This window comes from Rosa rugosa, chromosome 1 (assembly GCF_958449725.1).
Source record: "Rosa rugosa chromosome 1, drRosRugo1.1, whole genome shotgun sequence".
NCBI classification, from domain to species: Eukaryota; Viridiplantae; Streptophyta; class Magnoliopsida; order Rosales; family Rosaceae; genus Rosa; species Rosa rugosa.
This window is the reverse complement of record NC_084820.1, coordinates 61882890-61898785: the sequence shown is the minus strand read 5'-3', so window position 1 is coordinate 61898785 and position 15896 is coordinate 61882890. Positions and strand designations below refer to the sequence as shown.

The 15896-nt window shown below is 36.5% G+C and overlaps 1 protein-coding gene across 1 annotated transcript; it reads left to right on the top strand.

Annotated features, from left to right (window-relative positions):
* Positions 1-8447: 8447 nt before the first annotated feature.
* On the top strand, positions 8448-11135 carry LOC133743927 (palmitoyl-monogalactosyldiacylglycerol delta-7 desaturase, chloroplastic-like). Its single transcript, XM_062172007.1, has 5 exons — positions 8448-8834; positions 8943-9083; positions 9318-9461; positions 10058-10164; positions 10527-11135. Exons 1-5 carry the CDS (start codon positions 8547-8549, stop codon positions 10783-10785), a joined length of 939 nt encoding a protein of 312 aa, XP_062027991.1. The 5' UTR covers positions 8448-8546; the 3' UTR covers positions 10786-11135.
* Positions 11136-15896: the final 4761 nt, after the last annotated feature.

Below are 15896 nucleotides of genomic sequence, written 5' to 3'. Positions count from 1 at the left end.
ACCTGAGGACAGTGTGGCAGACTTGCTCACTAAGTCATTGCCTAAATTCCACTTTCGAGAAACATGTTGATAGCATCGTTTGCGGAAGTTATCCGAACTCCCATGACCATTGTCATCAGGGGGAGATGCAGACATCAGGGGGAGGTGTCTACATGTATGGTCTCGAAACGTGAAGGGTGTGTACGTTGTGCTCTTTTTCCCCTTCGACCGAGGTTATTTTTGTCCCACAGGGTTTTTTTTGTTACTCGGCAAGGTTTTTAATGAGGCAACGAGAGAAGCACCACGTTTGGGCGACACAATGGGGAGTGTTCAAGTAAATCCAGAATATGTGTATGGCCCAAACTCTAGGTTACTTGACCTAGTGGTAATATGGTTTAACTAGAAGAATCTTAGAGATTCCTATTCAATGTATGATTACATTTCCTTGTATGATTCGGATTCTATGCATTGTAATCCTCTATATAAAGAGGCCCCTATTATCAATGAAAGCATACAACAATTCTCTCTCAATTACCGTTTCTCTAAAACAAAACTGTAATTTTTAGCATTATAGTTTTGTAATACTGAAGCTTGTTTTTAGAATCAATATACGAATCTCTCTCTGTTTTTTTTTTTTTTCCTGGGTTTTCATCATCTTCTTCAAGCTTTCTTATAATTCTTACACCATGAACTGAAAGTAAATTAGGAAGATCGATAAGAGTAAATACTGACATTATCGAGTACGAGATTTGGACGAAAGAGAAAAACGAAACCAAGACAAAACAAATGGTTCACCGCATCTTATGGAGAAAGGAATGTGATTCTGACTTCTGTCTCAGCTAGCTATGCCCTAGTTAATTAAACCAAAGCATGCCCTATATGGAAGCAGAACGTACTAATAAGAAAAGGACAGTATATAGCGATTTTGCCAGAACACTACATCATTAATTTGCTACAACTTGGTACCTAAATCAACTCTGATAAATTGACAACTCAACAGAAATTTGTATACCATTTTTTTAGTTTAAGCGGTTGTTTGAAAAACAATACTGTGTAAAAGATAAAATACGCAAGTATTATTCTACTAAAATGTAACACGTATGTACTACTAATTCAGCTAGCAACAAACATTAGTGTTCAAAATTCTTGTTTCACGGTTTAATGAACACATTTTTTAAGATAAAATTACACAAGTAACAACATTTAAGTAGAATTATATATATATATATATATTATGTCAATATTGCACATCAGATGCACCAATTCGCTCACATAATAATTTAAGAAATGATGCGGCAGTTTTCATTTATTCCATCTGGATCTATGGCCTCTAGCCATCCGCTGTTATTTGTAATATTATAATTAAGTGAAAAATTGATATACACTCCATATTGTTTAGGATAGATATATGAACACAGTTGCTTATAAACCTACAATTAATTATTATAGTTGTCTAATTAAAATGAGTTCTTTTGGAGCAACGATTGCGTTTTTCACTTCATTTCTAAATTCATGCTTTTGTTAATTGGATTTTGTTGGAGCAACGTACTTCCGTTTCTCCATAACGTAATTAATCAATAAACAACGAGTACTTCCAGTCTCTTCACTCTCAGGCAATCCGATTATCTGATTACATATGTAGTGTGTACTTTTCCAAAATTACAAGACTCACAGATCTCATCGATCCCATACAAAAAATTACTAAGTAGATCAGGCTGTTCCAGTAATGCCTGATTGGAATCGTTGGTTTGTGAAACAGCGGGTGGAGTTTTTGGGGAGGCAATGGAACTTCGTGCACATGGCCATTCTGGTTGTCCTTGCCTATTTGCACTGCCTTGCTCTTTTGGCGCCATTAAATTTTGACTGTACTGTGTTTTGGTTGTCTATGCATATGGCACTCTATTTTGTCTCAGGCGTTGGTGTAATTAACCCTATCTTTCCATAGGAATCTTTCCCACAGAAGTTTTAAGGTTCCCAAATGGCTTGAGTACTTCTTTGCCTATTGTGGGGTTCTATCATTTCAGGTCTGTGATTACAAGGAGGAGATTAACTTTATGGAATTTTAGAAATGAGTCTGATATTTCTGGTTTGCAGAGAAGTCCACTAGAATAGGTGAGCATGCACAGAGCTCATCACCAATTTACAGACACAGTGAAAGCCCTCAACCCAGATAGAGGATTCTGGTATAGTCTATGTTGGTTGGACACTCAATCATAATGCTACGTTTGGAAGTGTATGAATTATACTCTCTCCCTCTGTCACTCACACCCAGCTACCAGGTTATGGATATCGGAGCCTCTACTGATCTTTTTAGTGTTGATATCTAAAATAATGTCGTTTTGGGCTGGAGTTAAGCTAGGGCTAGCAATTTAGTTTAAGGTCGTTCTCTGTAATAACCGCAAAATCAACACGAAAAAGATCAATAGCTAGCTAGAACTCCTCAAACTTAAGTACATACCAATAATGATTTAGTTGATCTTTCACTGGCAGCTTATTAAGAATTTTTGCAGGATGAAGGACCACTAAGAATATTGGAGATTGAGAAGACAACCGTACTACTTGTTTCTTCATTATACGTACCATCTTCGTAATATCGCTCTCAGAGTTCTACTGTATATTGCCGGAGGAATGCCCTTTTTGGTTTGGGGAACGGTAAAGATTCTTCTCGTTGAATATGTGTTTCAGTATAAATCTTTGTTACTGAACAAGACTGAATTAACATCAATTAATTTCTTAAATTGTCTAATTCTTTGTTTTTTTTCCTTGTTCTTCCTTGTTAGGGTGTGAGAACAGTAGCTTTTCAACATGATATTTCTGGATCGAATAAATTCGATTTACCACTCTTGGGGACCCCAAGTAGGGATACTGGTGATTTGTCTAGAAACAAATGGTATATATCTTAGCTACTATGCACTCTAGCTAGTAATATATTATGGGTGGAAAAGGTTTTCTGATTTTATTGAACATGCAATGATCTTGAACCTTATTTGTTTGATTACGTTGTTTGCATTGCTGGTACATGGAGAGGGTTGGCAAAATAACCACCATGCTTTTGAGCACTCGGCTAGGGTTGGCTTGGAATGGTGGCAAATTGATGTTACCTGGAATGTCATAATTAAGACTACTTGGAGTTGATGGTTTGCAACTGATGAAACGAAGGGCTCTAATTAACCAACAAGATGATCCGCAAGGAAAAGTAGCCAGCTTTAAATTACATAAGTTCACAAGTAAAAGCTTTAGAGAAACGAAATAATGGATCAGGATGTGATTGGATTGACTTTTGAACATAATTTAGTTATACGAATGTGAAACTACTCCACAGATCCAATTCGGATCAACTTTGAATCATATTGGATTGGAATAGGTTAATTTCAACTTATGAAATTCACTTATTATATATTGACCTAAATACAAATTCTTCATATTGTACTGACTGATCGAACAAGAGCCTACGCACACTCCTAATGCCAGATAGATCTGATGTATTATCTAGAGTAATATTTCAGAAAGATAAAGCTGTTTTTTTCTTTCCCTTTTATTGCGGTTTTTCTCGAATCACTGCATGAGAGTGGTTTAACTTGTGTTGTAATTTACGAGAAAAGAGTCTCGCCCATTAGTGTGTGTAATATCCTCATGATTTAAACCGAAAGGTTTCATTTGTTCAATTAGTTAAATTTTGGTAGATCAAAATTAATTGGGGGTTGTCTAGAGTACCTTGATGTATGTCATACCCTTATTTTTTTTATATTTTTTATTACTTTTAGTAAATTAATATAGTGGAAACTTACTTAACTGGTCAACAGGTTACCCAATTAAATATTGACATGTGTCATTTTAAAAAATAAAATTTACCATATTAACAACACACTCCTTCTTGATATGTAACATTGTTAAAAAATCATGTAACAAGTATTGTCAAAATAATAAATTACACATAGTTGAACTACAATTACGACTTATGACAACAGTTGTTGTGGTTATTGTAATTGAGTGGTCAAAGATGTAAATATCATATTTGGACAACTTTTATCAAATGGAGAACCTTGATTATCAAGTGGAGAAGCTCCTTACAATACTGAGTTGTTACATATCTTTTGGTCTAATTTTAATTTTACCATGTTCACAACACAAATATTGTCAGAATTTTAAAATGGTTGGTAATCTTGTAAATTATATAGTTTTTGAAGTAATTACTACAATCAGAATAAAAGTTACCGCTTTTAATTAACCATTAGTTGTGAGTTATGGTAAAATATGTAGTCATTGAGTAATTATTCCATTAATGATAAAAATATAAAGATTTACCACTTTGACAACAAATTTGTTGTTGCAGTTGTTAAATTGTCCATAAATGAGTACATTAGTTTAGGTTGAGTAATTACTATAAATAGGACAAAAGTTACCACTTTTACATCAATTGTTGTGGTTGTGGTAAAATGTGTAGTCATTGTAGTAATCATTTCATTAATGATAAAAACATAAAAATTTACCATTCTGACAACAAATTTATTGTCACACTTGTGAAATTATCCATAAACTAGTACATAGGTTGTAGGTGGAGTAATTACTATAATTAGAACAAAACTTCTCGTTTTTTCATCAATTATTGGAGTTTGTGGTAAATTACGTCGATTAAAAGTAATTACTAATTCGACGATGGACATTACACAATATACTACTTTAATTACGCAAGGGAGAACTTTATTACACAAATGAGGACGGGTAAAGCTATGGGCATTAACATTTCTCATACATGTTCCATTTTATATAATATTTACCACTCTAAGGACTCATGTAACCACTTTGAGGACACATGTGGTAATTAGAAAAAAAAAATCCTCATTAAAGTAAATAAGGTATTCGTTAGAGTAAAGTAGGTTCTCATTAGAGTAAAGTAGATTCTCATTTGAGTAAATAAGTCCTAAAGTAGGTTCTCATTTGACTACAGTTAAAACAAATATTATCTATTTTTACACTAATTGTTGTGGTTGTCGTAAAATGCATGTAAAAAGAATTATATTTGGTTAAGGAAACTACTAATGATATAATTAATTGGTAATAAAGACTACTTAACTGATACTAATTTTGCGAGCTTAGGTTAGAAGATTTTTGTTTTTAATAAGGAAAAAACGTAATTTTCAATTGTGTAATTGTCCATTGATAACAAGCATTAATCAAACATTAATTTGCTAATGATAAAATTAATTAGTAATATAGACTAAAGGAAAAAAAAAATTGGAAAGGCTAAGCGCTAAACAAGTTACCAATTTGTTATTATTAGTGCTTCTCTATTTTATTCGACCTAGCTCTGCTAGGGTTTGCTCGACGACTTCCGTCTTCGATAAAATTCTTCATCATGGCTTTTGGTGATGCTACTGCGGCTAGGAGAGCGGGGTTATTCTCCTTTATTTCTTCTGGTTGGCCTGCGGATTATGGCGGCGGTGTTTTCTGTCAACGTGTCTCTTTGAATTGTTGGGGCTACTGGGTTCTCTTCTTCAGTGGTGCTCTAATCTCTGGATGGGGAGCTTTTTTTCCAGTGTCGGTTCAGGCGCCGGCTACCTTGGTTACTGGGGTGGGGGCAGATCGTTGGGTTCTTGACTCGGATTTGGGTCGAAAGACTACTATAATGAAGTCCTTACTCCTGGTGCTGGGCTTGGGATTGGGATCATCTTTTGAGAACCGCATTGGGATCGGTTTTGGCTGTCGACTTCAGTTCGTGCCGGCTGGTTTACTAGGGTCGGAATCAAGATTGGGATCGCGCGGGATCGGATCTGGATGCCTGATTCGGGCTCATGCTTGTGTTCTGCTTTGGAGTACTGGTGGTAGAAGTGAAGACCTCATTAGACCTCCCGAGATCGGGGTCGGATTTGGGATCCCGATTCGCGAGGCAGGTGGGGATGCATCGCTACAGGGATTCAAAGAGGACAGTGGCTGCGGCGGCCGTGTGGTGATGGGAAAAGCCATTGCTTGGGGTGTCCTTAGCAGATGGTTGGGTCTGGGCCCTTTTTGGGCTTTGGCTTCAATCTTTGCTAGGGTTCGGGATGCTTTTTTCATTTTTATTTTTATTTTATTATGGTAGATGAGGAATTTGCGACCTCATCTACTAGCAATATTTAAATTTCCTTTGGGTCGCAAAATCTAGATGCTCGGTTGTAAAATTTTATTTAAAGTGCTTCTGAGTTTTCTAGGTTTTGTTAGAAATAAGGTGCATGAATTTCCTTAAAAGGTGGGTGTATTTGGGAGTGTGAGGTTTCTATTTTCTCTAGAATAGGTACTTTGTATGTTCTAAGGACGACTCTTTCTGTCGGCCCCTCTGGGGTGTGTCGTTTCTGGTACTGCTTGCTGAATACTATAAAACTGGCTGACCTACTTCGATTCAAAAAAGTTACCAATTTGTTAAATATTTTGAACCATTTGGATATATTACTAATCCAATGGTCCAAAATATTTAACAAAATGAGGGTATGACAAACACTAAAGTACCCAAGAATTCTCCAATTAGTTGATCTATGAAAGCAGTGATAATGTGCACCGCAGGCTGCAGGGTACGTACGTGCGTGCATGTTTAATTAGTTAATTTTTTTTTTTTGGTAATAAATTCAGTTAGTTAAACTTTAGTAGATCAAAATTAATTCATGTATGAAAGCAGTGATAATTGCACCGCAGGCTGCAGCTAGAGTACGTACGTGCATGCAGGTGTTGAATTGAAATATCACTCAATGAAACTATACATGTACGTATATATGCCAGATCATTTATGCGAATGGGGTTACAGTAAAGAAAATCAATCAATACACACACCTAATATCCAGGAAAAACTGGAAGTACTTCCTGAAGAACTATCAGTCCATCACGTGACACTATCGGAGGTAAAGAGCATGATCTCCCTGCAACTAGCTAGAAAATAATCGAGTAAATATATTATATGCATGTAATATATAACCCCACCCCATTTAATCACCCTATTTCCAGATATTTGAAGATGACCCATTTTAACTGTAATATAGCTAGAGACATGAAGATGACCCATTTTAACTGTACTATATGTTAAAATCTAACTTTCATATACAGCATCACATGATCACCTGTAGGTCGATTTACCAGAAGTCAATTACTGGATATCTGAATATCTCCATTTCATCATGGTATAGAAGTCGATACTAAAAAGAAAAAGAAAAAAAAATGGCTAGATTGAAAGAGACTTAAAACCTAAATCCCTCTGTATATCAAAATAAAATACATAAAATTCAATGGCAAAAAAAGAAATAAACAAGATTGAAAAATTTGTACATGTATTGCTAATGTTATCCTTAGATGTTGATAAATTTATAAGAAGGAAAAAGAAAAAAAAAAATCCCTTTGGCCCTCTCGAATCAATAGGGTAACCATCCAAAGAAAGAGAAACGAGTTGTTAGCAAATTGATTAGGGCGTGCATGTGATCATGTCATCTGAGGCATTTAATAATCCTCATATATATATATATATATATATATATATATATATATATACAGTCCGGCTACACTAAGGATGTCCTTAGTTTTTCTTAGGTACGAATTTCCGGTTTTCACCCACTTTCAGATCAAATTTTTACATCTTAACCGATCAGTTTTTAGGTCCTAATGTACAGATCACCTCTGCAAAATTTCAGCCAAATTGGTGATCATTAAGGCATCCAAAACTATAATTTACAACAATGTAAACGAACGGTTCCGGTTCGACAGATTCGGTTCGTTCGTGTAAATTGCAGTTTTGGACGCCTTAACGATCACCAAATTGGCTGAAATTTTGCAGAGGTGATCCATACATTAGGACCTAAAAACTGAACGGTTAAGATGTGAAAATGTGATCGGAAAGTGGGTGAAAACAGTAAATCCGTTCCATAAGAAAAACTAAGGACATCCTTACCTGAGAAAAATCCTATATATATATATATATATATATATATATATATTATTCAGAGCGAAGTTTCGCTTTGAAATTAAAGTGCGCATTTAGAGTTTATGGTCACTTTTTGGTCGCATATCCACATCTCGACCGTTCAGTTTTTAAGTATTAAGGTATACATCATCTCTGCAAATTTTCAGTCAAATTGATGATCGTTAAGACATTGATAATTGCCTAAAACCAATAGACGAACTGAATCTGTCCAACCTGAACCGTACTAGCTTCGCTCTGGATAAGATCTGTATCTAGGGATTTTTTTCTCACTTACCCCATTAAGTTTTTTTAATTCCCTCTTACTTAAAACACTCTAAGAGGTCTATTGCCCCCCCATAGACGTCTATATATTACCCCCAATACCCTATATAATATCATCACCTAACAAAAGTACAGCATTGATTATGCCTGAAATGAAACTTTGGTTGTTGAGGAAGTATTACATAACGAGTTGTAACCACCATTTCCACGACCCCTATATAAGAGTAATAAGACTAACACACACACACACACACTAATCCATGCAATATTCTCATCACGTAGTGTGTTTTTTCTTCTAATTAATCTCATACCTACAAAAAGAAAAAAAAAAAGAGAGAACCTGCAGGCAGATCAAGCTGTACTAAAAATGCTTGATTGGGATCGTTGGCTGGTGAAATGGCGAGTACAGTTTCGGGGGAGGGAATGGAACTTCGTGGACATAGCCACTTTCACTAGCCTCGTCTTCTTGCACTTCCTTTCTCTTTTTGCGCCATTTTACTTCACCTGGACTGCGTTTTGGCTGGCCATTGCGCTCTACTTTGTCTCAGGTGTCGGTGTAACCCTTTCGTTCCATAGGAATCTCTCCCACAGAAGCTTTAAGCTTCCCAGATGGCTCGAGTACTTCTTTGCCTATTGTGGGGTTTTATCACTTCAGGTATGTGTCTGAAATTAATCTAATCAATCTAAGAAAGATTAATGAGATGATGAGATTTATAACTTCTATAATTTGTTGTTCGGTAATATGTACGTTTTCGGTTTGCAGAGGAGTCCACTTGATTGGGTGAGCGTACACAGATCCCACCATCAATTTACAGACACAATGAAAGACCCTCATAGCCCAGTGAGAGGATTCTGGTTTAGTCATGTTGGTTGGGCGATCGATTACCGTGGTCGAAACGGAAGTGTAAAAACTCTCTCCCTCTCTCTCTCCTTCTGGTGGAGTCCGGATCCCAGCCTGCTTCTCTACTAATCCCTTTGGTGTTTGATAAAATACATACAATTTAGATATTTTAGATAATAAACACAAGAATGCAAGATCAATACCAAAAAAAATCGATAGTAAAAAATTTGAAATCCTTGAACCTATATATATAGATCTTGTACGTGCTTACAATTAAATTCTAATTCCTTTTTGCAGTATGACGCACGACTAAAGAATGTTGGAGATTTGAAAAGACAACCATACTATATATTTCTCCATTATACATACCCTCTTCATTATGCTGCTCTTGGAGTTCTATTGTACTTTGTTGGAGGAATGCCCTTTTTGGTTTGGGGAATGGTAAAATGTACAATTACTCCTATATATTGTCCTTCTTGTTAGTACCGAATTTGTTACCGTCACCACGTACGAGATTTTTCTTTTACTAATTGGAAACGTATAATCGAACCTCCAATTTATTTTAATTCATTTTTCAACCCTACTAGTAGCTCCGGGCACTCGCTTTGATCGATTATAGTAAATCACTATATGATTTTTTGTTAACTATCAAATTTCCTTTTTACATATCAGAAAATTCTACAGTACGTGCATGTATGTGATACACTCATTTATAGATTTGACAACAATTTTTTTGTCATTGTAGTAAATAGAGTTATTTTTTAGGTAATTTTAGTTCTATTAGAGGTTATTACTCCACCTACGATATTTTTACAAGTTTATGAACAAATTGTTGTCGATGTGGTAATTAACTTGGTTCAATTATATGTAAATGTGTAAAATAAATGTGATAACTTTGTTGTCAATGTTGTAAATTTGGTTCAACTAAATTGTAATTTTGGTTCAATTAGATGTAAATGAGTGTATGATAAACATCCAAGTACTATAGACAACCCCATACATATCGATTAACTTGCTGTTGTTTCTTTCTTTTTTAGGGAGTAAGGACGGTGCTTTTTCTCCATGCTACATTTGGAATAAACTCAATTTGCCATACATGGGGAAAACAAGTATGGGAAACTGGTGATTTATCCAGAAACAACTGGTAAAATTTTGTTGGAGAATATATGGAATCTGCCATCGAAAAATCTAAACATTGCAAACTAATATACCTCCTCTATCTATTGCAAATTAGTTTTGTGATAGATGTAATTTTTTGTCATGGTAGCCTTGCAAAATAACATATCAAATCTCAAATCCCTCTTTCTATGGCAAATTAGTTTTGCAATAGATGTATGATTTATTTTTTTTCATGGTAGCCTGGCTATATCTTGCAAAATAATATTCGATCAAGAGCTTATTTCTATTAAATTTAGCTGCTATATGCACTCTAGCTAGCTAATATACATATTTATATGAATGATATATGTGGAAATTAAATGAGATTTTTTTTTAATCTTTTCACAGGTTGATTGGATTGCTGGCACATGGAGAAGGTTGGCATAATAATCACCATGCTTTTCAGCACTCAGCTCGACACGGCTTGGAATGGTGGCAAATTGATGTTACTTGGTATGTCATAAGATTTCTTGAACTTGTGGGTTTGGCAACAGAAGTGAAGCTTCCAACTGAGACTCAGAAGAAACAAAGAGCTTTAAGCAACAAAATGATCCACGAGGAGAAGCAGCAGCAGCTTGAAACAAAAGTCCAAAATGGCAAGCTTTGAAAAACTACGATCACAATGGGATGGATCTATATATGAGTACTATTTACTGTCTTAAAAAATAAAAAAATAAAATAATAATAAATAAATAAATAAGTATGTTTGGACTTTGGATTGTTAAGATATAAATCCTGGTGATCGAGATTAATTAGGTGTTTGTCTTGTTCTTTGTGATGTATGTCAACAATAATTTTGGTGAAATTATTGTTTGTCTGGTGAGTGAGAGCACTGTCATACTTGTGGGTAAATTATTATGTGAATCATGTAAAACTGGTGAGTGAGAGCACTATCATACTTGTGGGTAAATTATTATGTGAATCATGTAAAACGTGAAGGTGTTGTAAGAATTATTTTCCATTTGATGCATGTTATATGTGCGCGCATAAAGCTCATCCCTCATGTTTTGTGTACATTTTGTGTAGCTAGCTAGTTGAGATGTCAGTGAAAATTATCACGAAAACAAAATATGCAGAATATGTAGTAGTAAAATTTTAGTTGGATAAACAAAAGTAATGCTATTTTTTTTTAGGGGAATGAAACTAATTTCATTGACTTAATGACCATTACAATCATGGTTTATAATCTCCACCACACTTGGAGGAGGTACATGAAAAAAGTTCAAAGAAAACGAAGCCAGCTTGGCTTCAAAGTCTCGGAAAATACCTCCAAACCCTGCAATCCCATTCACATTGCAAAAGGCAGCATCAAGTTTAACTTAATCATCCCACGGGGGGTTTACTCCGGCCAGCTCACATTCTGCACCTGCATTGGATCTCAGATTGAAGTATTTGCAGCTCTATATGCTTCCCACCAACCTAAAGTCATGGGAACAACTTCCGACGCCATATATAGGAGCATTGATCCAGACTTTGTCATTGCGGTTTCTCCACGTAGCCGAAATCACCATCAACAGGAAAACAAAGGTAGTAGGAGACTGAGAATAGGAAGTCTCTAACCAATCAACAACACTTGAAGTAGAGTCTGAGCTAGGGAGGTTAGCCAACTGCAAGAAAGACTTGGCATTGATACATTCACGTAGTGCATGTAGAGGGGATTCAATTTCCTCCTTGCAGAATGGGCATTGGGTATCAAGATCGATACCACGTTCACTAAGCAGACTCAGAGTAGGTACGATATTTGAAGCAGCCTTCCACGCACAAATTTTAACCTTCCAGGTACATGCAGGAGCTTTCCAAATTTGATTCTAGAGCTATGAACTAGGGTTGGAGACAAAAGTTAACTCCCCCAAAATTTGTACCAATGAATGGAATGATATATTTTCACTAATGTCAAGTCTTTTAATGATATATTTTCATGTTATGAACTAGGTGTTGAGTCATTTTAATCCATTTCCTTAAATTGATTTGTCTTCCATGCTATTTTGCCCTTTTTAATCCATTTTCCTTTTATTTGTAGGAAACCTTGCATTGAGAATAAAATGACTATTTGAGGCTTGAAATGCGGAGGTTTGAAGCTAGGGGAAGAAGATACGGAGATTGGAAGAAAATTGCAAATCGACTTTTCCGGCGATTTTTCCGGCAAACTTTTCCGGCGAGCCGCCACTCATGGAGGGTCTTTTCTCCAGCAAAGGAGGACCATGGTGGTGAGAATCTCCCATCACTTGAAATTCAAATATCTCCCTTCACCTTGTCCTTTTGTCACCTTGCCAATTTGGGACCATTTGGGGGACAATGGTGTAAGAGCATCTTTTGCACACTTTGGGACCATAGAGGACACACATAGCTGATCAAAGAGAGGCAAAAGACGAATTCTTCAGCATTCTTGACTCCATTCAATCATCTTCATCCTATCCAAGATCTATTTTCTCTCTAGGGAAGAAACCACCATTTCCACCACTAAAACCACCATCTCCACCTCTATAACCTCCATTTCCACCACTACAACCTCCATTTCCTCCACCACTCAACACCACAACTCACCTTAGAGATCCCAAATTTCACTATTCTTACCAATATCAAGAGCTTGGAGCAAGGAGAAGGAGGTGACTACCACCACATCATGTTCTTGGAGACCCATCTCCACCACATCTTCCGGCATCATCAATAGTCACCCTTTACTCTCTATCTCTTTATGTATTTGATGTTTAATAGAATGTTGAAGCTTGTGTATCTAACTATGTGTGAGTAGTGAACTAGTTAGGGCTAGGGTTGAAAGCCCTAGCCAAACTTGCTTGTATTGATGCTTTTGTTTATAAATTGATGCAAATTCATGTTGTCATTCTCACATGCTAAGTCAATAGTTGAATGCATTACTTAGACCTAATCAATTTGAGTTATGTGTTTGCCATGACATGAAGTTTTTCCTAGAGATTGATTACCTTTAGGCAAAAAGGGAGCATGAAAGCACACCATGTGTGCATGTGAGGGTAGTGAGCTAAAATCACCTAGAGATAGGATTGGTTTGCTTGCTTGGTTACCTAAACTCTAAGCTTTATGCATTTAGGGGCAAATGATTGAGACCTATCCGGTAATTGAATTTGTCTCTAGGTAGTTAGCTCTAGACTTATCCGGTTAGAGTTAATAAAATGAAAGGGGTTTAAGCCTTAGTAGTCCTATCCGGATGCTAAGAGGGTAGTTGGACAATTAGCTTTGCATCATTCATATTCAATCGCTTTAATGCTTGCAAGGGAGGCAAAAGGTGAAACCCGATGCCCTAACTCCCATCCATTTGATAACAACTTGTTTAGTTTAGCTTAGTTTATATTACTTGCTTTCATTGTCTCAATTTGAATAGAAACCAATCTCAAAATCAAAATCAAATCTCTACACACCATCTTGCACATACTCACCATGAACTTTGGTTCACTTGTGAGCCTTTGTTTGTGATTGTACATTTGCATATTCTTCTAGTTTTTCCTTAGGTTTTCCCTAACTAGGAAAGGATTTAGCAATCCTCGTGGGTTCGACATCCTTACTTAATCCCCTATTCTATAACTTGTACCTCTTGCACTTGAGGGTGGCTTCAATGCTAACAAGTTTTTGGCGCCATTGCCGGGGAACTGGTGTGAAAGCCAATCCCTAGCTTGGGTTGCCTTAGGGATTAGCTAGAAATTTTCCTTGTTTTTATTTTATCTCTGTTTACCGACCAGTCGTTGGTCTCCGCCGACCAGTCGTTTGTGTTCATTTCGTGTGATTTTTGTTTCGCCGACCAGTCGTCAAAAATTTCCGACCAGTCGGCAAGTGTCATTTTAGGGTCAGAAGCTCACCGACCAGTCGGCAAGTGTCGCCGACCGGTCGTTTCCCCTGTTTTCAGAATTTTTCAATTTAGTGTTTTTGGTTTCTTTTTGTATCTTAACTTATGTTCTTACCTTTGTTTTGAAATAATATAGGTGTTTATGTCTCACGAGTCACCTACAAGTAGCCCAAGGATCAATTCAACATATTCCACTCCATCATCTCCAAGTACACCAAGTGTAGACAACATATCTATTGATCAAATCCTTGAAGATAGTGGTGAAGAAACTCGGATACCGCAAGAAACTCTTGATCTCATAAAGAAATTAGCGGAAGAGTTGCAAGCTAAAATAGCTCGGATACCCACAATGGATGAACCACGCCCCATGAAGGAGTACACTTTGCCAACAATCTCCAATCATCCAAGTTGCATCGTGCTTCCACCATGTGCCGTTGCTTTTGACATAAAGCCGGGGACTATTGCAAACTTACCCCTCTTCTTTGGCTTGCCAAGTAATGAGCCATACTTGCACCTCCAAGAGTTCAATGAAGCATGCTCAACCGTTCAACTTTTGGGTATTGATGAAGGCAACTTGCGTCTTCGGCTTTTTCCCTTTTCATTGAAGGACAAAGCCAAGAAATGGTTGTACAAGTTACCCCCAAGTAGTATCCACACTTGGGAAGACATGCAAAGGGTATTCCTCAAATTCTATTTCCCTCCTCACAAGTCTAATTCATTGAGGAATGAGTTGATGAACTTCCGAGAGCTACCAAATGAGTCATTCTATGAGACATGGGAGAGATTCAAGGATATAGAAGGTGGTGTTCCCAATCATGGCCTCTCTAAGGTAGCGGTTCTAAGTGCCTTCTACACCGGGCTTTCACAAGATACAAGGAGGAGAGTTGACAATGCTTGTGGGGGATGTTTCATGAACAAGACCGAAGATGAAGCGGTGAAGATCCTAGATGAAATGAGTGAATCTTCTCAACTCTATGATAGTGCCTCGGATAGAAAGCCAATGATGATGAAGAGTGCACAAGTACCTATGAGAGAGCAAGAGCAAAGAAGAGGCATGTATAATGTTGACATTTCAAGTGTTCAAATGCAACAAGAGTTGAAGCGGATAGAAGGAGATATGCAAAAGAAGCTTGACATGATTCTACAAGCACAAGGAAGACCCCTCAATCAAATGGCATCACCAAGCCAAATTCGGGAGCCTAGTTTAGGAGTAAAAGCCATGGAACAAGCTTGCTTGATTTGCGAAAGTGTGCATCATAGCACAACGGAGTGTTCACAAAGCGACATGTATCCGGAATTGATAGAGCAATGCAATCTTCTTGGCTACCAAACAAAGCCAAAGAATGATCCTTATAGCAACACTTATAATCCCAGGTGGAGGAATCACCCTAATTTTGGTTGGGGTGGCATGGGAATCAAAACCGTGAACAAGGTCAAGGTTACCAAAGGCAAGGAGGTGGATATCCCTAGGCGGCTGAAAATAAATGCAAAGTTTTAAGTTGTTATAATTTCTACTTTTATATTTAATACATGTGGTTTAGATGCATTTGTCATTCCTCACAGTCCCTTAAAACTGTCATTTAGGTGAGCAAATCTGGTAGTAGTAGTACTAATAATAATAATAATAAGTAGTGGTAGTAATAATAATAATTTGTCGGTGAGTTGTGACATGTTGGTAAGTTATAATTTCAATATTATAAAAGTAATGGGTTCGATTCTTAGTGACATATATAGGATAAGGTGGGTTAAGGGCTTTTTTTTTTTAAATAATAATAATAATAATAAAAATAATAATTATTATTATTATGATAACAGCAATAATTACCTAATAATAATATTATTAATAATAACTAGCCCCTTAACATGTGTTCCGCACATGTCAATTGACTTTTGTTTTTATT